Source organism: Heteronotia binoei, chromosome 16 (genome assembly GCF_032191835.1).
Source record: "Heteronotia binoei isolate CCM8104 ecotype False Entrance Well chromosome 16, APGP_CSIRO_Hbin_v1, whole genome shotgun sequence".
In the NCBI taxonomy this organism is placed as follows: domain Eukaryota; kingdom Metazoa; phylum Chordata; class Lepidosauria; order Squamata; family Gekkonidae; genus Heteronotia; species Heteronotia binoei.
Genome location: NC_083238.1, coordinates 6,476,646 through 6,501,194, shown reverse-complemented (window position 1 = coordinate 6,501,194; position 24,549 = coordinate 6,476,646). Strand labels below are relative to the sequence as shown.

The 24,549-nt window shown below is 45.0% G+C and overlaps 1 protein-coding gene across 1 annotated transcript in view; it reads left to right on the top strand.

Moving 5' to 3' along the window:
- The window catches only part of LRP1B (LDL receptor related protein 1B), a 1,229,602-nt gene that overhangs the window by 1,046,074 nt on the left and 158,979 nt on the right, over positions 1–24,549 (top strand). Inside the window, exons 64-67 of the mRNA XM_060257450.1 lie at positions 3,061–3,177; positions 10,923–11,042; positions 16,982–17,101; positions 18,225–18,341. Of these exons, the coding sequence (XP_060113433.1) occupies positions 3,061–3,177; positions 10,923–11,042; positions 16,982–17,101; positions 18,225–18,341 (474 nt within the window). The remainder of the gene's footprint in view (positions 1–3,060; positions 3,178–10,922; positions 11,043–16,981; positions 17,102–18,224; positions 18,342–24,549) is intronic.

The following is a 24,549-nucleotide window of genomic DNA, read 5'->3' as shown; positions in this document are numbered from 1 at the left end:
GTGTCAAGCATGCGGTTTCAAAGAACAAGTCAAGTGGGTACAAAACTACATTTATTGATAGACCGATATGCTCTCCTGGTACAGGTTCTTGAGAGTGATACTAGAAATACATTGATACAATTCTTTTAAGACATACTTCAAAGGATTCCCAAGGGAGGGGGTGAGGGATGCTCTCTAACACATAAACTATCATAAATGTCTACAATCTCACAACGTTATCAGTGTCTTGTCCTTGCTTTCCCCAGATGTCTCACACTCCCAGGCAGGAATGTATGGGAAGGTACTGATTATTCTTTCTCTTACTAGTTTCATTTCTCATTACTCTACTTCACAAGCAATAAAGCTAGATGGGGGAAGGGGGGAAAGTAACAGAGCCAAAGTACCTTGGTCCTCCATGATGTTTCACAGACCAGCTTTATGGAGGACCCTAAAACAATTAATTACCATTGGAATTTTACCATGCTTGACACCTTGAGCCTGAACCCAGTTTCCGCTGGGATCAAACTCAGGTCGTGAGCAGAGCTTGGACTGCAGTACTGCAGCTTTACCACTCTGTGCTAGAGGAAATTAGCTACTCTTAAATGTCTTCATTCCATAGGAATTTAATCTGTGACATTTCTGCCAAATCTTGGAATGTTTCTGAAATCAATGGCCTCAGACTAGAGTAACTGGATTAGTTTGCATCAAAAGTGCTTTATCCTGCTGCAGGAGGAATTAAGCAAAATTACTGTAGAGTTTGCAGAAAGGCTTTCTTACTTCAGAAGGAATGGCATCCTCACTTCTGATAACCTACTTAAAGAAAAATAGGAGTCGTGTTTATTTCAGAGTGGAGAGAAGCTTCACAAATCTTCAGTTTTGAAGGCACTATCAGAAACATATTTTCTTAAATGTTTTTCATTTATTATTTTCTTATTTAAAACTTTTGTCAGCAGCCTTTCTGTCTTGTGGAATTTAAGGTGACCTGCATTGTAATTGAAACAATTACAATATACAGGATACAATCCAGGATATATAGCAGAGATAGATTATACATTATATATAGATTATCATTAAATGTGCTTTGTATAGATTAGTGGATTGGTTCCTTTAAAATATATTGTATTTATTTCAATGCATTGTATCTATTTCAATCTATTTCAATAAAACTAATGTGACTTAAAGCTAACTTAATTAGGATGAGACTTTTTTGCCATTAATTTGCAGACAATTTATGGCAACCCTCTAGGGTTTTCAAGGCAAGAGAAAGTCAGAATAGAGGAGTGCATTAGGATTTACCTGATCCAAAAGTATACCCAAAAATACCTTGTTGGTATTTTGAGGTATATTTTAGCATCCCAAATGTATCTGAAATTTTTGAGGAGAACTAGAAAAAAATCCCCAAAAATAGTACAGATATATTTGGGAATTATTGGCAAACCCGAAAAAAACAGCTAAAGAACTGAGCTGGAGCAGATCACTTCCCACCATTCAGCTATTCTCAAGCTTTCTTCTGCAGTCCCTTTAAACTGCAAAACTGCAGACTGCGCAAAAGAGTCCAAGCTGAGCTGCCTCTCTGATGTTTTTTGTAGCTTTGCTGCTGCTTTTATTCACTGTATTTTTCTGGACCCCCAACAATTCAGGATTTCCAAAAGATCCTGGATCTGAATACTGGTATTGGGATCTGAATTTTTTGAAAAATCCCCCCAATTTTTCTGGTCCAATAGACCTGAACCAAAAAATAATGAGGGGCAAAATGCACACCCCTAATTCAGTAGTGGTTTGCCATTGCCTGGCTCTGTGTAGTGACCCTGATATTCCTTGATGATCTCCCATCCAAATACTGACCAGGGCCAAACCTGCTTCGTTTCTGAGATCTGAAGATCGGTCTAGCCAGGACTGTCTCACTCAGGGCTAACCTAATTGGGCTAAGGCATTGGCCTTATAATTTTAGATTCATTAAGCAGAGACTCTTAGATTTAGAAGCTCATAAATTGTGTCCTGCCCAATCTTATACTTGCTCTCCTGCTTCACTCGGACTTGATCAGTCTGCCAGGAAAATGGCTAAATATTTATTTGAACTTGATAACCTGCAACATCAGAGAGCTTTTATGCTGACTACGAGGAATACATTTCCCTCCAATGTTCTCTGTGGGAGATTTCTTCAAGTCCCTTATAGAGAGAGATGTTGTCCAAGCAGGTCAAGCTTGCCTGATTTCATCCAGCACATTTTATTGAACTACCAGCTGTATACAAATCTCCGGAAGGTTGTTAGATAGTTTTTCCTTACCATCTTATAATCGAGCAGATAGGGTTGATTGCCGTTTCCAGCTAAATGGCGCAATAACAGATATCATAAGAGCTGTTGCCAAATTCTTGGCTGAAATTGTCAAAAATGATCTCAAGTGAGCTTCAGTGTGATTCTTAATCTTATTTTAGCCTTTTATGCTTTGAACGGATATATTGGATTGCTTGTTGTCTAGCTGACAAGTTTCTGTGTGTTTCTTTTTGTTATGCCAATAAAGGTATGATTGATATTGATTGAATTGGGCTAAGGCATAGGTACATTTCAATTTAAGTAAGTAAAATTATTAATATAAATATACATTGAAAAATCCATCACATTTTCCTTTTCCTTTCAACAGTATCCCTTTTTTGGCTCTACATCTTATAAATTGTTTTACTTTTGAATCATGAGTCTTTATGTACAATATATTGCTTGACCACTGAAGAAAACCTACTTCGGCTAAAATGCTTCAGTCACAGTAATTCCCACTTGTGTATATTGTATTTTTATTCTGTATTGAGGCCACAGTTGGCCCCATAAATGTTCTTAGCCTGTTGACAATAAACATATGTATTTTTGATATTGCTTAGGTTACTTATATTGTTTTTAATAACTAGCCCTATACTTGGTTCGTAACTAATCTTTTTGGTTCTTGATGTATTTAAATTTCATCAGTAAACAAAAAAGCCATCTTGGCAGCATTTTTTTTCTTATGGAATTTAGAGCACAAATACCATCAAGTTATTTGAACTCATTACTTTTCATTTTATGATTCAATAACTTGTTTCATTTTACAGCTGAATTTAAATGTCAGCCAGGCCGTTTTCAGTGTGGAACTGGACTCTGTGTTTTACCAGCTTTTATATGTGATGGAGAAAATGACTGTGGGGACCACTCTGACGAGCTCAATTGTGGTAGGTCATGATATGACAGCTACAAAACCCCACATCATTCCAGGAAGTTTCTCTATTGGTATAAGAACAGGAAACATGAATGTGATAAGTTGCTCTCAAGTACCCCTATACTGTTGATGGCTCTCACGGGAACCTGCTTGTTTATGTAAATGCTTCTGGCTAGCAGAAAGCAGTCAAAGAAAGGGCCATCTCATGTCTAGGCAGAATGTGACACCTAGGAGGTGACAAAGACTTGGGGATGCCAAATGCTAGACTGTATCTCTTCCTGGGAAGGACAGGAAGAAAAAGTCTGATCCACAAAGAAGAGGGCAAACAGAGCAGTTAAATTCCACAGACACAAAGGAAACAAGGTCTGGAATTTTAATTAGTTAACTGGTTTGTTTGATTTTATGTTTAGTTAGTTGTTTTAGAATGATGTAATCTGTTTTATTGATGTGACCTGCCCTAAGCCCATTTGGGAAGGGCAGGACAGAAATGTGAATAGATAAATAATTGAGTGATTCCACCTGGGGACAAATTTTAGGAAGGAACTTTCATACCTGGATTCCTTCTTGTTGGTTGCCTTCACCACATTGATCTAAGTGCAGGCAGTCTGACAGAGGCTTATGATAATAGATGACTGATAGAATTCTTTAACTTTAAGGTTAAAGAGACTATCCTATAATAAGTCAGGGTATGTTTAGCCAAAGGACAGAACTGTGCGTCTGCACCTTTACTTTGTAAGCATGCTCAGTTCACTGCTGTGCCGAATATGTGGCAATGTAGAGAGAGGGCTAGATGGACTGGCCTTCTTAACAGGAAAAAAAACCTAATTGACCAGGCGGTGGCAGCAGAGATGCCCAGAGAGAAGCAGGGAACCCCCCTCTGGAAGTTCAGTGGTTTTAGGAGAGCAGTGCATCAACAGATGGAGACCTGGAACACCCACTAAGCGCCTTAAGCTTCCAGAGGGCCCAAAGTGAAACAGTGCTCATGGTTCAGCCAGTTCTGTGATATCTGCTATTGTATGTATCCAATTATTTTTATTGTTCAGATATCTGAGTTAATTTGACTGGTCACCTTACTCCAAAAACATTAGGTTCAACTTTTGTATGAGTGTTTAAGACAGGAGTCCACAAAATTTTGAAACTATGGGAACTTTTAGGATTTTAAGAACATGTAGTGAGTGCCACCATAAAAAGCCTATTATGGAGGCTGAGTCCAGTCACAAAACATTGGGATGTGCCAATCCAAGCATTCTACCATAATGTGGACTACTTTCTTCTGCTAACACAAAGGTGATGGCTCCCATGGTCTTATTAAGCACCTCTTGCACAAATGAAGTGAAGAAAAGATGATATTACTTTCAGGAAGTGAGTACCAACAAACACATTGGTGAATGCTATTGGAACGATGGGTTCCATGTTAGGGATCTCTGGTTTGAGGGTGTTGCTTTTGGTTCCGATTTGCAAAAAAAATCCCAAACACTTCTGACATGCTACTCCTGGAAGTCCTGGTTTCCCAGAAGTAGCATTTTAGAGGACATTTTTTGGTCACTCAGAAAGGAGAGAGTGAGAAAATTTCACTCTGTTGGCCAAAATTGTCATTAGGACATTTTGTTAATAACATCATATGGTGGACAATAATGGTTTCTGGAAACTATGAAAGTAAGAGGAAAAAGCAACAGCAGATCAGAAAGATTATGATACTTTTGAAATGCTTATGGCGAAATTAAATTAACATTCATTGGTGCAGTATGCTCAGCCAAACCACAAACAAGTGGTTATTTCTTCAAATGATCAATATATTTATACTGCAGTTTAAAAAATACATAGTAACAGCTATTTAATATTTAATACCACAAAGTGTAGGTAGAATATACAGTGTAAATATGGCTGCTGCACACAAGTAGAATTGCATACGCTTTGCACACTGGTATATGTTTAAAGGGCAGAAGAATCTATTCAAATATCAATTCAGGGATACATTTTTTTTAAAAAAAATAAGTGCAGTACTAGCAACCCACTATCACTTGTCAGGGGAGATTATTCCACCAATGAAAGACTGCACTTTTTCATCTGCACAGTCCCACTCCTGGCTGCTGTTCCTCTTCTAGTGTTGTATGATTTTAGATTGTTCAGATCTTGAAAGCTGCTTTGAGTCCTGCTTTGCAGGAAAAAAGCATGATTAAGAACATTAAATAAATTTAAAAACCCAGTAACCTATTATAAATACTGTATAAAATGATTTTAGGACTACAGTAAAAGAGTGGTTGGTCAAAGATAGACACGCAGTGACCACATTGATAGACAATGTTTGTTTAAATTAGTATTTATTTATTACTTATAGAAAACATATTCATGCTGCCTTTCCACCCAATAAAAACATACCCAATTAAAATAAACAAGCAAACAGCACTAAAAAGAGGACCAAACTGGAGGCATGCCAGACAAAACAAAAAAGTCTTCACCTTCTAGTGAATAACAACAATAGAGGGAGACATGAATTTGCACCCCCAGTCGGGATAAAGAGGCTGACGCATAATTATTGGGAAACGAGCCACTTTATTAACTTCAAAATTAACATGGCAAGGTAAAACAGCTATTGGACAGCCCTGGGGTCTTCCACCGACCCCGCCAAGTCCAACAACCCTGCCCCCAGCACGAGCCAAACAAATGTGGCTAGCGCCGGGCCGGCAGGCCACCAATTGTCCTCCCCTTACACTTCAGCCCCGATCACCAGAAGGAGGCGAATAAGAGGAGGCATGAATACGATCCGCATTATACGACATTGAGCCGAAAAGCCCATCTGCCGTTCCTGCGGATCGGCTGCACTAAACAGGTGCAGAGGCCTGGGTGCTCACCAGCAAGGTATAAACCCCTTGTTCCTTCTGCCACCGCCAATGCCAAGCCTCTGCTTAGGCATTCGCGCCCCCCGGGTGGCCAAGAGCTGCCCGCAGACCTTGCCGCAAGTCACTCAAAAAGGCCCGATTCACCGTGTCCGACAGATGGACTCCATCTGACCGGTACAACTCAACCATATCCACCCTAATCCCAGGATGGGGAAGGAAGGTACCCAGACCCCCTTCCAAGGCCTTCCTCAGGGCCTGATCTGCCTTCCTTCGGGCCCGCTCAATCCCCGCTGGGTCCCAAGTGGCTTGCCAGACTCTCCGTGGCAGGATAGCAGACCAAATCAGGCGAACTCCAGGCCACCTCCGCACGATGGCCCGAAGATCCGCCACTGCCTGCAAGGTCAGGGCCTTCCCCTTCATCAAACCCAGATCATTACCCCCCAGGTGAATGTGAGGTGGGGAACCGACCCTTCCCAAAAACAGCAAAGGCAGAAGCCCTGGCCATTTTAGCCCCCGTTGCCCCTGCCATTCAACAATAGCCCACTCACTCAGCCCCAACTGTGAGCCGACTGGCAATCTCATCGCAAAGTGAGCGGCCCAGAATATCATACTGTGCCCGCTTATGAGGATCCGCAGCCTCCCCTGACGAGCCACAGCACCTGGAATGAAACAACAATTAACAACTGAACATCAACTTGACATGACATAACCATTAACTCACGGCCCTTCAGGGAAACAACAATGGATGCACATAGGCACGGTAAGCAACCGAGAGCCAATGTCCCACCCGTTGGATGGCCGGTCCAGGATAGCCCATTGCTGCCGCAGTCGACGCAGCCCCAATTCGGAAGGAATGGGTCCCGAACTTAAATCTCCCCAATCCTAACTTATCCAGTGCCCATGTTGTCACTGCCCAAAATTAATACTTGGTGAGGGGGACCCCCCTGTATGGCAGAAAAACAGCCTATGGGCATTCCCTCGGACAGCCATGTACTGCTGTAACACTTGCACTGGACATAAACCAGCCTCCTCACAAGGACCGAGCATAACCATGGTGCCCTTCTGCTTTTGGTCTGTTTTGGATCACCAGACTCGCCATAACATGTGTCCGCCCTCGAATGTTACATCGCTCCGTGACAGCCTCACCAGTTCACATACCCTTAAAGCACCAAAAAATGCTGTAAGTGCCGTTGCGTGAAACAACACAACTTCATAATCTGAACTGCACACCTCCAGCCAAGTGCTACTCAACCCTCTAAGTATAGAAGGGGAAATGGGCTGCCGGACATCTGCCCGCACCCCACATTCCCTAGACCAGCCTTCGAGCATCTTCTTCACCCTGAAATCTTCTAGAGCCGTCGGGTACCCCTGTGCCTTACTAATAAAAGCTAAAGCAGCCAACTGACCCGGATAGATTTAACCACTAGTCCTCTGCTTTTTTGTTGCACACAAAACTGCATCAGGTGTGAGACTGGGATGGGCCAGCTATCCCCCAGCCCCACAGAATTCCTAAATACCCTAAACTGTAAGGCTGCACGTTCATAAGCTTTCCGGGTACTCGGGGCCAATGCTAAAAGAATTTCCCTACCGGCTTCTGACTGCCAAGCTGCCACAGGTCCCAAAGCATCCGAACCGGGTGAGGATCGGCCTTCGGGGACAACTGACAAAAGCGCTCCATCTGTCAGCGAGACAGAGCGTCCGCCACCCCGTTATTGACCCCTGGCACGTGCTTAGCTAAAAACAAAATATTTAAACGAAGGCAGCGTAGCGTGAAAACCCTAACTAGGTTAATCACTGGTGTGGACTTGGAGGACAAGGAGTTAATGACATGCACCACTGCCAAGTTGTCACACCAAAAGTGCACAACTTGGTTGGCCAACTGTTCCCCCCATATACAGACTGCCACCACGATTGGAAAAAACTCCAAAAAAGTCAAGTTCCTGCAGATGCCGCTGACTTGACAATCTTTAGGCCACTTTTCAGCGCACCAATGCCCCCTAAACAAAACCCCAAAACCGGTAGAACCTGCAGTGTCCAAGGATTTCTGGATGTCGGCCGTGACCTTCATATCCTCCCGCCAAAAGGATACCCCATTAAATGACTCCAGGAAGCTCTCCCAGACCTCCAAATCACTGCTCATGCTAGACGTTATGCGCACTCTGTGATGAGGTAAACACAGGGACCCCATGGCATCACAAAGGCGCCAAAGGAATGCCCTGCCTGGCGCTACTACTCTACAGGCAAAATTGAGATGTCCTACGAGTTGCTGCAGCTCTAAAAGTGACACCTTATGTTTTTGCTTCAATGCTGCTAGCCTTTCCCTAAGCTGCTGAACCTTTTCAACTGGCAGCCGAGAAGCTTGCTGGAAGGTATCAAACTCGATACCCAAAAATGTAAGCTGTGTAGCAGGGCCCTCCGTCTTCTCATGTGCCAATGGCACATCGAGCTCATCCGCCAGCTTCATGAAAAGCTCCAATAGCTTGGCACAATGCCCAGTCCCTGCCGCGCCCACAAACAGAAAGTCATCTAAATAATGAACTGTCTCCCCATGCCCAGATCTATCCTTCAGCAGCCATTCCAAGAAGGAACTAAACTGCTCGAAGGCAGTGCAGGATACAGAGCACCCCATCGGTAAAGCTCTATCCATACAATACTTTCCTTCAAACTTAAACCCCAACAGCTCAAAGTCATCAGGGTGCACTGGTAACAGACGAAATGCCGACTTAATGTCGCATTTGGCCATTTCTGCGCCCAGCTCGCACCCCCTCACAACCTTGACCGCCTGGTCAAAAGAAGTGTATCTTACTGAACAAAGGTGGTCGGGAATTCCATCATTCACCGACCCCCCACTGGGATATGAATAAGGTGATGAATCAACCTATATTCACCCGCTGCCTTCTTAGGAACCACTCCCAATGGGGAAACCCTCAAACATGGAACTGGAGAGGCTTCGAAAGGACCAATAACTCGCCCTTCCGAACATTCCTTTGCTATCTTTGCTCTAACAACATGTTCCAGCCATACAATGGAACGAAAGTTGGATTCCCTACAGGGCGTCCTAGGCCCCTGAAATGGGATCCTAAACCCTGAACTGAAGCCATCCCACAAATAGTTTCTGTCAGCAACCCTGGGATAACCTTCCAGGAAGCGCCTAAGAACTCTCAGTAGAATGGGACTGGGACCCTTTACCAGGTGCCTAAGAATTACCCCCTCCCCCGGGGTGCTTTGACCCCCCCCTTTTTGTTTGGCTTTACTGCATGCCGAAAATGCATGGGGGCCACCACATAACGGGCACTCATGCCTGAATTTACATGCTTTCCGTGAGCACACTCCTTGAGACGTGAACTCCCAACATAGCAGCCGGGGTTGAACCAGCTGACCTGCCGTGGAGCGGGCTGTTGAGGTACCTGGCTGTCTATGCACTAAATGCCCGCTATCGACCCTATCACCCAAATTGGGCTTAGCTGGGGCCATCAGCTGCAATCACAACTGCTGACTGATTTGGTCCCATGGCAACATCGGATTAATTGCTGCTCTCATCCTGAAAGTTTCATTGTATTGTAACCAGGCCGCCCCCGCAACAATACTGAAACAATGGTGCGGCCCTACCTGGCTGTGCCCTTGCAATCACTCCTGCATATATGAGAAAACCTGGCAGCCAATTGGCCCAGGTCCTGTCAACCTTCCTACGCCTGAGCTTCTCCTTCTCCTTTTGCAGCCCGGCCGGGGTGGGGCCGAATTCCCTGAGAAGCGAGTTCCAAAGTTTTAGTGTCATGAAAGAGAAGACCCCTTTCTGGTGTCCCCACCACTTGTCTAGCTCAGATGGTGGGGCCAACCAAAGCAGGGCCTCTGAGGATGACTGGGGTGAGCAAATGGGTTCATATGGGAGAAGGTGATTTTAAAATATATTGATCCCAGACCACACAGGACTTTAAAGGTAAATACCAGCACCTTGAATTGAGCCTGGAAGAAAACTGGAAGCCAGTGTAGGTAGAACAAGATAGGAATCATATGGTCTCTACAACCCACTTCAATCAACATTCTGGTCACTGTATTCTGTACCAAATGTAGGTTTCAAGTAGTCTTTAAGAACAGCCCCACATACAGCATATTGCAGCAATCTAATCTTGATGCTACTAGGGTATGGACCACAAGTGGAAAGATATTTCCTGTCCAGGAATGGCTGCATCTGGATCAACAGCCAAAGCTGATGAAAGGCACCTGTGGTCACTGCTGCCTCCATTTTACTGGGTGAAAAGGCAACCTGCTCTTTTAAAGGGAGTACAACGTCATCCAGAACAGGGGATAACCCATTTTCTGGGTCAGACCTTCCACTCATTGGTAGCACCTAAATTTTGTCAGGATTAAGTTTTATCATCCATTCCAAAACTGCCTCCAGGAAGTTGTTCAAAATTTCCAGAGTCTTCCTGGGATCTGCTGGAGTAATGAGATAGAGGTGAGTGTCATCTGCATATTGGTGGCAGCTCAGCTTAAATCTTCAGATGACCTCCCCCAGCTGTTGAAACACATGTTGAAAAGCCTGAAGAACAAGATGGAACCTTGGGGGACCCCATAGGATAAAGACAAAGTAGCAGTCCCACAGCAATATCTGAAATCTAACCTCAAGGTAGGACCAGAACCACCACAAAACTCTGTTTCTCAATCCCAGTCTTGAAAGGTGATCCTGAAGGATAACATGAACAATGGTACCAAAAGCTGCTAAAAGGTCCAGGAGAATTAGCAGGGTCAGACTTGCTCTGTCCATCGTCTGTGCTTGTCATTCACCAGGGCAACCAAAGCGTTGTAGTTCCATAGTTAGGCCTGAAACCAGATTTGGATGATTCTAAACAATTATTAATCAAATTAAATCATATAAATAAAACTCATCTGATTTTTTTTGATCATTTTTTTCCCCCAGATACACATGTTTGCCTGTCTGGTCAATTCAAGTGCACAAAGACTCAAAAGTGCATTCCAGTAAATTTTAGGTGTAACGGGCATGATGATTGTGGTGATGGAGAAGATGAAAGAGATTGTCGTAAGTAGCTCCTAAACAAATTTAGCACCTATGTACTAAGAGGATGTGTGCTCTTATGGATCTATCACATTTTATAAAAATTAAAACAGGGAAAAGAGTGATTACCAAAAGGATTCCTAGGAATCTTGATTTACTTTTGTAAAATTGTTTATTAAAGCTGAAATTATTAATTGTAGTTATTCAATGTTTTCCATATCTATTAGTTTTCATAGGAAATATATTAACATTTGTAACATTTGTTTACACCAAGGTGGGAAGAATTTTGGCTTGCAGTTTTTCTTGGTTCCTGCTCTCTTGGCCTCCAGAGGCAGACCATGTCTTCACCACCCTGAAAACCTGCTTCACTACCAAGCCGCTCGTGCGTTACCCAGACCCACATCCAGGGCCAGCTCGCCCACTAGGCAAACTAGGCAGTTGCCTAGTGCACCAATAGGCCGGGGGCAGCAAATTGGGCTCTTCTCCCCCCCCTCCGGTGCCCCAGGCAAGTGCTTAGTTTGCTTCCCTCCCTGCCACTGCCATGGCCACCACTAGCCTCCTCCTGGCCACTACTGCCCCCTTCGGGCTGCTGCTGCCCCCCTGCCACCACCATTTGGCACTCTGCTTGCCTGCCTGCCACCACTGCAGCAGCAGCGCTCCATTTGCTCCCTTCCCCCTGCTTGCTGTGGCTAAATGTAAGCTCTGCCAAATTCACAGCCTGCGCCTGCGCATTTTGTCTCTTAACAAAATGTGCAGGCACAGGCTGCGAAGCCAGCAGAGCTTACTTTTAGCTGTGGCGACCAGGGGGAAGGGAGTGAGTGGAGCGCTGCTGCTGTAGTGGTGGTGGGTAGGTGAGCGCCATGCCGGAGGGGGAGGGCGGAGCGCCGCACCAGGGGGGGCACCAGAGGGCCACCTGCCCAGGGCGCTATTCGTCCTAGATCCGCCCCTGCCCGCAGCTGCCATTCACCGTGGAGACCAATGCCTCCAGCGTGGCCCTAGGTTCAGTGCTGTCCCAGCATGAGGACCCCTCCCAGCCACTGCAACCCTGCGCTTACTACTCACATCAGCTGATGCCCACAGAATGCAACTACACCATCTGGGAGTGGGAACTCCTGGCCATCAAGACTGCCTTCGAGGTTTTGAGGCATCACCTCAAAGGGGCCCACTACCCCGTCCAAGTCCTGACTGATCACTGGAACCTGAAAAATCTGCAGACTACACGATGCCTCACCCAGCATCAGATCCGGTAGTCCCTCTTCTTTCCCCAGTTTGACTTCTGGATCACCTACATCCCACAGAACCAGAACCAGAAAGCAGATGCCCCCTTCTGAAAACCAGAGTATGCAGCGCCTCTGACTGAAGAGACCCCAGCTGGACTCATCCTTACACCCTCGGTCTTTGCTGCCACCTCAACCACTTGACCTTGGCTGTGAACATACAGGACAGCCAGGCCCAAGAACCCTGGACCCAGCAACGCCTCCAGGAAGTGCAAGATGACCCTGCCAAGGACCTCTCTACCCACCAAGGTCTCCTACTGCACTGTGGGCCCCTATACATGCCTCTGGGGCCTTCCAGGCTGACTTGACCCATGACTCTCCTCCTGCGAGGCACTTTGGCCAACACAAGATCCTGCATCTCATGATGCCCTTTGGGAGTTCTGGTGGCCCTGCATCCACACCTACAGGACCCGCTATGTCAGTTCCTGTGAGGTCTGCTGTCGGGCCAAGGATGAACTGACCAAGCCCCCGGGGCTTCTGCATCTCCTACCCTACACCTACAGGACCCCGGGACACTGAGCTCCCCCGGTCCAACGGGCATATTTGCATCCTGGTGATGGTGGAACTGTTCACCAAAATGCCTCACTTTGTTCCATGTCCCAGGCCTCCCACAGCTCCTGAAACAGCTCCAGTTCTACCTTTAGCACATCTTTCGACTGCATGGGCTCCTGGAACACTGGATCTCAGACCGTGGCCCCCAGTTTACCTCCCAATTCTGGCAAGGCCTGCATTCCAGCTTAGGCACCCAGGTGCATTTGTCCTCAGCATAAAATCCCCAAATGGACGGGCAGACTGAACACACTAACGCCACGCTGGAACAATACCTGCATTGCTACACCTGCTACTAGCAGGATGACTGGGCCGCCTTGCTACCTCTGGCCGAGTTTTCCTACAACAACGCCATGCACTCGTCCATGCAACAGACCCCGTTTGCAGCCACCTATGGGTACCACCCTCGCTTCTTCCCAGTGGTTCTGTCCCCCACAGCAGTCCCTGATGCGGATGCTCACTTGCAGGAACTCTGGGTCCTCCAGGACTTGCTCTGAGAGCAACTCCAACAGGCCAAAGAAGCATACAAGATAGCAACTGACTGGAAGCGACAGGTGGGGCCACCACTGAAGCCTGAGGACCACGTCTGGCTCTCCACCCACTACCTGCGTTGTCCAGTCTCACAAGCTGGACCTTTGCTTCGTGGGACCTTACCTGATCATGGACCAAATCCACTCTGTTGCTTTCTGCTACAGCTCCCAGCCACCGTCCGCATCCACCCAGTCTTCCAGTGGTCCCTCACTGTTCCTGCTGCACCACTGGATCCCATCTGACTGCCACCTCCAGCGCCGCCTCCACCCGTCCTGGTCAATGACAAGGAGGAATACAATGTCCACCAACTCCTGGACTCCCGAATCCAGTGCAAGGACCTCCAGTACCTTGTGGACTGGGAAGGCTATAGCCCCGAGGACCGTTCATGGGAACCTGCGGACAACCTACATGCCCCCGACCTCATGCAGCAGTTTCACATGGCCTACCCTGACTGGTCTGGCCCATCTGTGGAGGGGTCCTGCAGGGGAGATAGTGTCTTGAGCCCTGATGAGGAGGACCTGGAAGGGTTAACAGACCTGGAAGAGTTTCCAGCCAGCTTCTCAGCCGAACAACCAGCAGCTGGCCCATCAATCACTTTCCCCACATTCCAGGCACTAGTGTCAGCTGTTGACAATCAGTCTTCTCCAAGCTCTACCCCTCCCATCTCAAGAATTTGAAGCAGGCTCCAGAAAGAACTTTCAGAGCGAAGACATGAGGAACGCCGATGCTTCAGATCTCTCAGCCCTGAGTTCTAGCAGAGTTGCTGCCACCCGGGGAGCAGGCTGATTGAGGCTCCCATATAACTTCCACCCAGGACCTGGTAACCTTGTGGAAGCAACAAGTCTATTATCTAGCTTGCACACTACTCTCCTTACTGATCCTGACCTGCTTGAATTCCTTGGCACCCTGACCCTTTGGCTTTTGGACACTGACTTCTGATTCCAGTTTGCGATTTTGCTTTGATGACTTGGCTCCTGCTTGACTTCCTGGACTTTGACCTTGAACTGGCTTTGGACTCTCACCTGCCTGTGCCCTGAGAATGTGACACTTTCAAAGGCAGCTCAGTGGGTGCAGAAGGCTGCCAGGGGCTACCTTGCAACCAATTGAAGAGGAGTCCTTTACCCTTCCCCCCTCCACAGAGTGTAATGTCCCATGGTTGATGCTGGGGAAAATGCTCCTGTCCCCCATGCCAGCATGAAATGGGAGGGGACCACCTGGCTACCCAGGTCACCACTCAAGAGCTGTTAAAAGCAAGCACATGGCTGTCTGATCAGCTGGAGAGGCCCTTTAATTCCTATCTGTGCTCAGCATGCACATGGCCTGCCAATCAGCCTGTAATGTCCAGCATATTATGTGGTGGATTTAGGGCGGTGGAACCTTACTCCTGCTCTCTGCAACTCCAAACCCCAGCTGGTTGATGAAACAGGGGAAAGGCCAGGTGGTTGTAGGCCAGCAAAGTCCTCCACAGCCTGAGAAACCTGCCTGAAACTGAGTCTCTGCTGCGAGTTTCTCAGAACCCATACCAAGGCCCCTCTACCTTTAAGATGATCATACCACAAGCCCTCTCCACTATTTCCAACCACTTGACTGTCGTCTGGTCCAAAGATCACTGAGCCACCAGTCAGCTACTTGAAACCCTTTCTTTTTAAAAGAGGGTCCACAGCAGTAGTGTGAGGAACAAAGCCCCCCCCCCCAACTCCTTCCTGCCTGTTCCAACCACGAGGAGGGCTGTAGCGCATGGATGGCTGGAAAGAGAGCCAGAGAATGTTTGCCAGATCCAAGAAAGCTGTGGGAACCCGAGGGTGAGAATCGGGCAAATGGCAACCTAAATAGAGAAGGGGTGGACAGCTAAGGCCCCCAGGTCTGCCCCATTACCAGCTCACCTGATGTGACCAGTTCCCAGAATAGAGGGCATCCAGCTATCAATGCCACAGCCCAGCCCAGCCATGTGTCCTGAAGATGACAGCTGCATGACTGCCTCTCATTGTACCTCAAAGTCCACAAAAGTGGCATGGGGGTATAAGTCCCAGCCATACCATCTCAGGGCACTGGCTTTCAAATTCTGTTAAACCAGGAGACAGTATAAATCAAATACACAAAGAAGCCACCCATGCTTATAGAGGTCAAATAAGACATTTATCTGATTTTGAAATAATAATCGCCCAATGGAAAGGTCACACACTAGGACAAATCTACAAACTTTTCCTTCAATACAATACAGAAACTGAACAAGTTAAAAGGTGTAAGTTGACAGCTCTGAAATAATGTTTCATGAACTGTTCACATACATGTTGACTGCAGCTTGAATAGTATGGGCAACTCAGTGGAAAGCGGAAGAATACTCAACTAGTGAAAATTAGAAACACAAAATGAAAGACTAGGCTTATTATAGATAGACAGAAAATGGGTGATTTTTGCTTTGATCTGTATTGAAGTTATTGAAATGCTATTTTTTTGATTCATCAATATCTTTAAGATTATCAGTATGTTAAGCATAACCAGCATTATAAGTATTATAATTATATTTTGAAATAGTGATCTATATAATCTACTCTATTGCTATTTCTTTCTGAAATATCTTTAAAACGTATTGTCTGCCTTTTTATTATGGTTTGATAATTATAACTATATTATTAAGATATAAATATTCCAAAACAATGTAAACATTAGTTTAAACATTCAATATTTGATAGCTAATATAAAAATTAACTTCTGGGCCTTAATGACTAGTTTACATAATATATAAAGCATTAATTTCAATTTCAATTGAGAGGGAAAATATTTTTGAATAATGTGTATGTGTGTATTATTATTCAAAAATATTTATACACATATATATATTCTATACATGAAATTTTAAACACTCTATGTCCATTGCGTTGTTGATCATCCCTGTTATGTATATGCTAGATCTTTTATCAAATTGTTATTTCCCTGCTCCTTTTTCTTTCTCTACCCCTATTTCATTTATAAATAAAAAAACCCATTTGAAAACATACATAAATATAAAGACATATATTTTGAAGCAAAATTTCACACAGCTCTGTGCTCTAATTATAGGAATTTAATAGAAAAATAAAGTCACTGCACTGAAATAAGTATGAAAGCTTTAAACCTAATGTTAATGTTTTGAAAATCTTGGCTCAAAGCAGGAAATCCCGAGTGCAGACAGTTGGGAACTGTTGCTGTTCTCAACCAAATGCCTGTTGGAACATTTCTACCTTACATGTCCTGCTGGGCACAGATGGTATTCAACAGGGAGTTTCACTAAGTTGAGGTCTGGGCAGAAAACACCCTGGCTGTGGTTGAGGATAGCTGGATGTCTCTCAGGACAGAGACCACCAGCAGGTTCTTTTCTGCTGAGCACAGTGCTCTTCAGGTGATACACCAGGAGAGGAGGTCCCAAAGATACATGGCAAAACACCACGGTACACTGTCTTTTTGGTTCATTTTTTTGAGTAGCATTTTGATAATGTAGTAAGTAAAATATCAATTCTGCAAAATTTAGGGGGAAAAGTAGTTTTAAACAGTTGTGATTATTTTATCTTGAGCTTCTGAATTTTTGGAAACAGTTTCTGTACTTAAAAGAGCTAATTTTCTTTAAAGCGGAAAACAGCTGTTCTCCTGACCACTTCCAGTGTAAAACCACACAGCATTGTATTTCTAAACTGTGGGTATGTGATGAGGATCCAGATTGTGCAGATGGGTCTGATGAGGCAAATTGTGGTGAGTAAAAAAAGAACAATTATTTTATTAAGAATGTTTGATGACTGAACATATTAGTATCATAATTCTCAGTGTCATTATCTTCTATTGCTATCTTGACTTCTAATAGCTAACTAACTGTAGGTTAAAATCTCATTATTGAGCTTTTGATAAAACAATTTCGCCTTGCTTGTGTGGAATTCTGTTTTCTTTAAAAGAAACCATGTCATTGATCCTTCAAGGTACTTGAGATTCCCATCCTTGAGCTGGAAGACATAATTCAGTCTGTGATACTGCATAGACATTGTCTTCAGATTTTGATGCAATAATCCAAAGCAAGAGGTGTCAGTTATCAGAAACTGTTAAAATATTGCAAGAATGTGAATCTTTTAAGCATATTTTAAGGTTTTTGTTTTTGTAAAAAGGTGCAAGCACCAGTCATTTCTGACTCTGGGGTGACGTTGCATCGCTGGGCAGACTTTTTATGGGGTGGTTTGCCATTGCCTTCCCCAGTTATCTACACTTCCCCCCCCCCCCAGCAAGCTGGGTACTCATTTTACCACCCCCCAAACTAACAAACCACCTAGGGGTACCTGTTTTGGGGGACTGTAACTAAGCCCCCCCAAAATTCTCAATTATTACCAAATTTGGAGACCAGATAGAGGACAGGCCACTGTTGCCACAAGTTTGGTGTATCTAGCCCACTTGGAGGCCATTCTACCCCTTCCTGAACAAAATGAACCAACAAACCATGAATCGGTTTGGGAAATTGAAAAACATGAATCAACATGAACCAATGAATCAGATAACCAAATGAACTACTGTTTCCTAGTTTGGTGTAGTGGTTAAGTGTGCGGACTCTTATCTGGGAGAACCGGGTTTGATTCCCCACTCCTCCACTTGCACCTGCTGGAATGGCCTTGGGTCAGCCATAGCTCTGGCAGAGGTTGTCCTTGAAAGGGCAGCTGCTGTGAGAGCCCTCTCCAGCCCCACCCACCGCACAGGGTGTCTGTTGTGAGGGGAGAAGACATAGGAGATTGTAAGCCGCTTGGAGTTTCTGATTCAGGGAGAAGGGCGGGATATAAATCTGCAATTCTTCTTCTTCTTCTTCTTGCCCATCCCTAGTATGTGTGCTTTATTACAGAGAAAAAGACTTGTGGACCTCATGAATATCAGTGCAAAAACAGCAACTGCATTCCAGATCACTGGCGATGTGACAGCCAAAATGATTGTGGTGACAATTCTGATGAAGAAAACTGCAGTAAGTGATTTCTAATGTTATCAGATGGAAGTATATTCATACTATGAATTTCTGATTTTTTTTCAATTTCTACCACCTAGGGAGACCTAAGGTCATAATGATACATGATATTTTAAATTGAATTGAATACAAATGGAGCCTTGTTTAATAATTCCAAAGCTGTTTCTAGGCGCATCATAACCACACACACAATTTCTAGAAATGTAGCTATTTTAACTGTTATACCAAAATAAAAATCTTAAAGACACACACACATACACAAAGTGTATTGCCACCTGGCACTCCCCCTCCCTAAGAAAAACAATTTCTCTCTGGTTGCACTGGGGATAATTCAAAGCCTTGTATGATGCCAGAAACTGGGGATAAGAACATTAAAGATTTGCTTCCGGGTTACGTCATCTTGACTTCGGGGGTGTCCGCAGATTGTCCTCCTGCAGCACCTTTGAATCAGGCAGTTGGAGGGAAGGAAGACTCTCATAAGAAGACCTCATAGGAAGACCCTGGAGGGGTTTTTCTTCAACATGGGACTTGTGCGGGAAGTTAGGGATTCAGCGGCGGCTGCTCCTGTTCTTCTTGCATGTCCTGAGGCTTTGCCGCCATGATAACTGGCACAGCAGAAAAAGATGAACGCCCGACTGCTTTCTTTCACTCTTTTCAGTAAGCTTTTGATGTATCGCTTTTCTACTTCTAGTGTGGCAATTCTCCTTGGCAAGTAAGTGAGCTTTCAATACCACTGGCTAATGGGTCGTTTTACATAACAACAAGCAGGCAGCTCAAAGGAAGGGATAGAGGCTGACTATATGCCTACTTCTCCTGCAAATGAGGCCTTGAAAAGTCAAAGAGCAAGTATCGGTAATAACTTGAATTGGATTGAATACAAATACTTAAATCAACCCGGATTATAATTGGACATATGTTTAAGAATTTATTTGGCTGCAATATGATCTGAACATAAATGAGATATATTCTAGAGAGATTGGTCCTTGTTGTCTAACTGCAATTGAAATTATAATATTTGAAATCTCAGCTGGAGATGATTTGGAATGATGATTTAACAGGATCTTCAAGCTACTTTTCAACTTGGATTAAGAGTGAGTTTGCTGACCGAGAAAAATGGCACTGCTAAGCGAAATGTCTTATAAAAAAGATATATTATGGAATATTACTTCTCTGAAACAGGATCTTGGCTCATTAATGCAGCTGATTGTTGGCTCATTAATGCAGCTAGTGAACTTTCAAATCTACATGAGCTGAGTGCTAAAGAGATTCTGGTGACATCTGCGGAATTAGAATGGGAAAGTGATCCACTCCGAAACGAACAAAAGAAAACTAAAATGGATCCTTATGGCACAGTTACAAAACAAGACCAGAACTCAAGACTGAGTGAAGAAATGGCACAGAATTCTTCTTCCCATTATCGAGAGGGCTGTCCATATTGAGAAGAGAGAAGGTGCATTCCGGCCAGCAAATTAAGATGTGGAAATCTTTCAGGAAGAAGAACTCTTGAACTTTTTCCCTCTTTGTGGATAGTTGGATATGGAACTCTCAGTAAGAACTGACATGCAATTTTAAAAGGCAAAGTGTGAAGTCTGGGTGGGAAGAAGGATTCCTGAGTTCTGGTTTTTCTTGTGGGTAAACAAATATGGAATTATCAATAATGAATTGATATGTGATTTTAAAAGACCAAGGGAGATTCTAAGGAAGAAAGAGAGTTATTAAATTTTTAGTTAAATATACAGTCAATTTGGATCAATGCTAAAGAGTGCAGACAACACATTTATTTTTACATAGCAGATTTATTCTTAGTATGTTTATTTGGTGAAATTGCTCAAATTGATATAAGAGTTGGATTAATTGTTAAAAAGGCAGATAGCACAATTATTTTGTAATCTGGCAGATTTGTTTTTAATATGCTCCTTTGGAGAAACTTTATACTGAGATAGACAAATTATTATGTTGTATCTTTTTAATTTGTTAAGGATAAATATATGATTTTTATGTGCTTATTTTAATAAGGATATTGTTAAACCAACAAATTAGTTTGTGCTTTTGACATGGTTAAGCTAAATCAGCCAGCTTTGTGTTGAGATGGCTTTGAATTTTTTTAATACTTATTTGTGTTTAAGAAGAATTGTTTAGATTTATATTGCTAGTAATAGTTTAGTAAAAAATTTCTATAATGAAAGACAAGGATGGTAAAATATATGGAGAACTTTATACTTGCAGGTAGAATGATCTGGGTATTTTATTTGGAGGTAGAATTATAACTGATATATTTGTACTTTTCTTTGTTTCTGTTCTTCTCAATCTGTACATGCCCTTTCCCCCCTTTTATGTATCTTCACTCTTGCTTCTCCCTTTTGTACTTAAAATCAATAAAATTATAAAATTGGTAAAATGCAAGAACATTAAAGATTTGGAAAGAGTGGTGGATACGCTAGGTAATGTTAACTTGCAGGCTTGTACAGAAACCAAATCCTCAGGATGCATAAAACGTGGATTCCGATGTCTCTGCACTAATGCTCAGAGTATGGGAAACAAACAGGAGGAACTGAAAGTCCTAATAAAGGAAGGAGACTATGACTTAATAGGCCTTACTGAAACTTGGTGGGATGACACTGGAATATTAGGATTCAGGGGATTCTGGGTATTGAATGTGCCGGCCTGATGTGGGATGTTGGGGAGGGGTTGGCGATCTGGCTGGTGTACCGACCGCCTAACGCACCAGCCGTCGCCTTACCATCCCTGGTGGAGGCCGTGGCGGGCTGGGCGTTGGAGTGCCCAAGGCTATTGGTCTTGGGCGACTTCAATGTCCATGCCGACGACGCGGCCTCCAGCCAGGCGACGGACCTAGTGTCATCCATGGCGACACTAGGCCTCTCCCAGGTTGTTACAACACCCACTCACCAGGCGGGACACATGTTAGACCTGGTCTTCGCGGCTGGAGTACAAGTGAACGATATTGCAATGGAAGCAGTGCCATGGTCGGATCACTTTGCCCTCAAGGCTCGTATGGATATGTCACTCCAAACCTGTTTAGGCGGAGAGCGTATTTTAGCTCGCCCGCGGAGCCTGATGGACCCGGAACGGTTCCTGAAGGCTCTGCGGGATACCTGGCCCACTGGCGACTCCCTGGATGATCTGGTAGAGTCCTGGAACGATGGACTCTCCAGGGCCATCGAGGAGATCGCGCCTAGGCGTCCTCTGCGCCCCCGCCCTAAGCCATCTCCCTGGTTTAACCAGGAACTGCGGCAATTGAAGCGGGATCTCAGACGACTAGAGAGGCAATGGCGGCGTACTCGAGACGAAGCGACCCGAACATCTTATAGAGAGAGTTTGAAGACCTATGAGATGGCAATCAAATCCGCAAAGAAGACATACTTTGCGGATAAGATTGCGTCCGCAACTTCGCGCCCGGCACAATTGTTTGATATAATTCGGGATCTTACTACGCTGCCCCAGGGCAGACCAAATTCTTTTGAATTGGAGATAGGCTGTGAGGCTTTTGCAAATTATTTTGCGGACAAGATCGCATCACTCCGCCTCGACCTCCCCGCCAACTTAGAGACAGTTAACGCAACTGAGGCCCCGAGCATGTCTTCGGATCATATTCTGGACGGTTTTGGCCCCCTCAGCCTGGAGGAAGTTGACAGGATTCTCTCAACTGCCCGCCCAACAACCTGTAAATTGGACCCATGCCCTTCCTGGCTTATTAAATCTTGCCAAGGGGATCTCAGATATCCTATACGGGATATCATAAACAGATCCCTGACAGAAGGGCTCTTTCCAGCGCCGCTCAAAGAGGCTGTGGTCCGTCCCCTCTTAAAAAAACCATCTTTAGACCCGGCCCAATTGGCACACTATAGGCCGGTCTCAAATTTGCCCTTCCTGGGCAAACTTATCAAGAGGGCAGTGGCGAGGCAGCTACAGACTTTCCTGGAGGACGCTTCCGTCCTTGACCCACTCCAGTCCGGCTTCCGCCCAGGTCACGGGACGGAGACGGTGTTGGTTGCCCTGGTAGATGACCTTCAACGGCATCTGGATCGGGGTGGCTCGGCAGTGCTGATGCTGTTGGACCTATCGGCGGCGTTCGATACGGTCGACCATCGGTTACTGACTTGCCGCCTCGCCGACGCGGGGATTCAGGGGTTGGCCTTGCAGTGGCTTTCCTCTTTCCTTGAAGGTCGGGGACAAAGGGTCGCAATTGGGGGGGAGCTATCCCGGAGGCACACACTTAATTGTGGAGTGCCTCAGGGAGCGGTTCTCTCCCCGATGTTATTTAACATCTATATGCGACCTCTTGCCCAGATTGCCCGAAGGTATGGGCTGGGGTGTCACCAGTATGCGGATGACACCCAGCTCTATCTACTTATGGACGGCCGACCGGTCTGCGCCCCAGAAAACCTGGACCGGGCACTACAGGCCGTGGCTGAGTGGCTCAGACTGAGTGGACTAAGACTGAATCCTGCGAAGACAGAGGTCCTTTGTTTGGGCCGTCGTGGTCCAGGGGGGGAAATCCCCCTACCAGCTTTTGACGGTGCGCCGCTGATGGCGGCGGACAGGGTCAAAAGCCTGGGGGTGCTACTGGAGCCGTCCCTAAAGATGGAGGCTCAGATAGCAGCCACTGCCAAGTCCGCGTTTTTTCATCTTAGGCGGGCAAGGCAGTTGGCTCTCTTCCTGGACCGCGACGACCTAGCAACAGTGATCCATGCTACGGTCACCTCGAGGTTGGATTACTGCAATGCCCTCTACATGGGGCTGCCCCTGTGCCGGACCCGGAAATTGCAGCTGGTGCAGAATGCCGCGGCCCGGCTGTTATTGGGCCTCCCAAAGTGGGGGCACATTCGGCCGGGTCTTCGGGCTCTGCACTGGCTTCCAATAATATACCGGGTCCGGTACAAGGTGCTGGTCATTACCTTTAAAGCCCTATATGGCCTGGGACCTGCCTACCTGAAGGACCGTCTCTCCCCACACGTTCCCCAGAGAGTACTGAGGTCTGGGACGCAAAACCTTCTCACCATCCCCGGGCCCAAAGAAGTCCGTCTCAAGACAACCAGAGACAGGGCCTTCTCTACAATGGCCCCCACATGGTGGAACCAGCTGCCGGAAGAGGTGAGGGCCCTGCGGGATCTTACTCAGTTCCGCAGGGCCTGTAAGACAAGCCTCTTCCGGCTAGCCTACGCCTGACTAGATTAATGTGGCTTATCAGACTTTAGTGAAATATACGGTATAGTTTTAATGTTAAGATTTTAAGGTTTTTAAATGTTTTGACTTTTTAACTGTAACAATTTTGCACTTTGTGTATTGTTTTATCGTTTGTTGTGAGCCGCCCTGAGCCATTTTATGGGAAGGGCGGGATATAAGTCATAGAATAAATAAATAAATAAATAAATTTAAAAGGGACAGGCAAATGAGAAAGGGTGGAGGCATAGCAGTATATGTGAAGGAGGTATATACTTGTTAGGAAATATGTGAATCTGAGCATGGCAGCTCAGTTGAGAGTCTCTGGGTAAAAATAAAAGGAATAAGAAATAACAGTGATATTATTGTGGGGGTCTGCTATAGACCCCAAGTCAGTCAGAGGACGTGGATGAGATACTTCTACAACAGATTGTAAAGTTCTCCAAGAGAAGGGATACAGTGATCATGGGAGATTTCAATTACCCAGACATCTGTTGGAAGTCCAACTTTGCTAAAAATGAAAACTCAAATAGATTCCTGACTTTTCTTGCTGACAACTTCCTTTTTCAGAAAGTGAAGACGGAAACAAGGGGATCTGCTATCTTGGATTTGATTCTCACCAACAAGGAAGAATTGATTGAAGAAGTAGAAATAGTGGGCACCCTGGGTAGTAGTGACCATGTGATTTTGGAATTTAGTTTTAGAGAAGGGAAAAGCTATACGTTGTCAGACTTATAGGTTGGACTTCAGAAAGACAAACTTTGATAAACTTAGAACAATGCTGGGTAAAACCCCTTGGTCAGAAATACTTAGGAGAAAGGGGGTTCTGGAGGAGTGGGAGTTTCTTAAAAGCGAAATACTGAAAGCGCAATCACAGACGATTCCTATGAGAAGAAAAAATGGAAAAAGCCTAAAGAAGCCAAAGTGGCTCCATAAACATCTCTCTAAAGACTTGAGAAATTAAAAAAAAGCCTCCTTTAGGAATTGGAAGGAGGGCCTTATAACCAAGGATGAATATAAACAAATC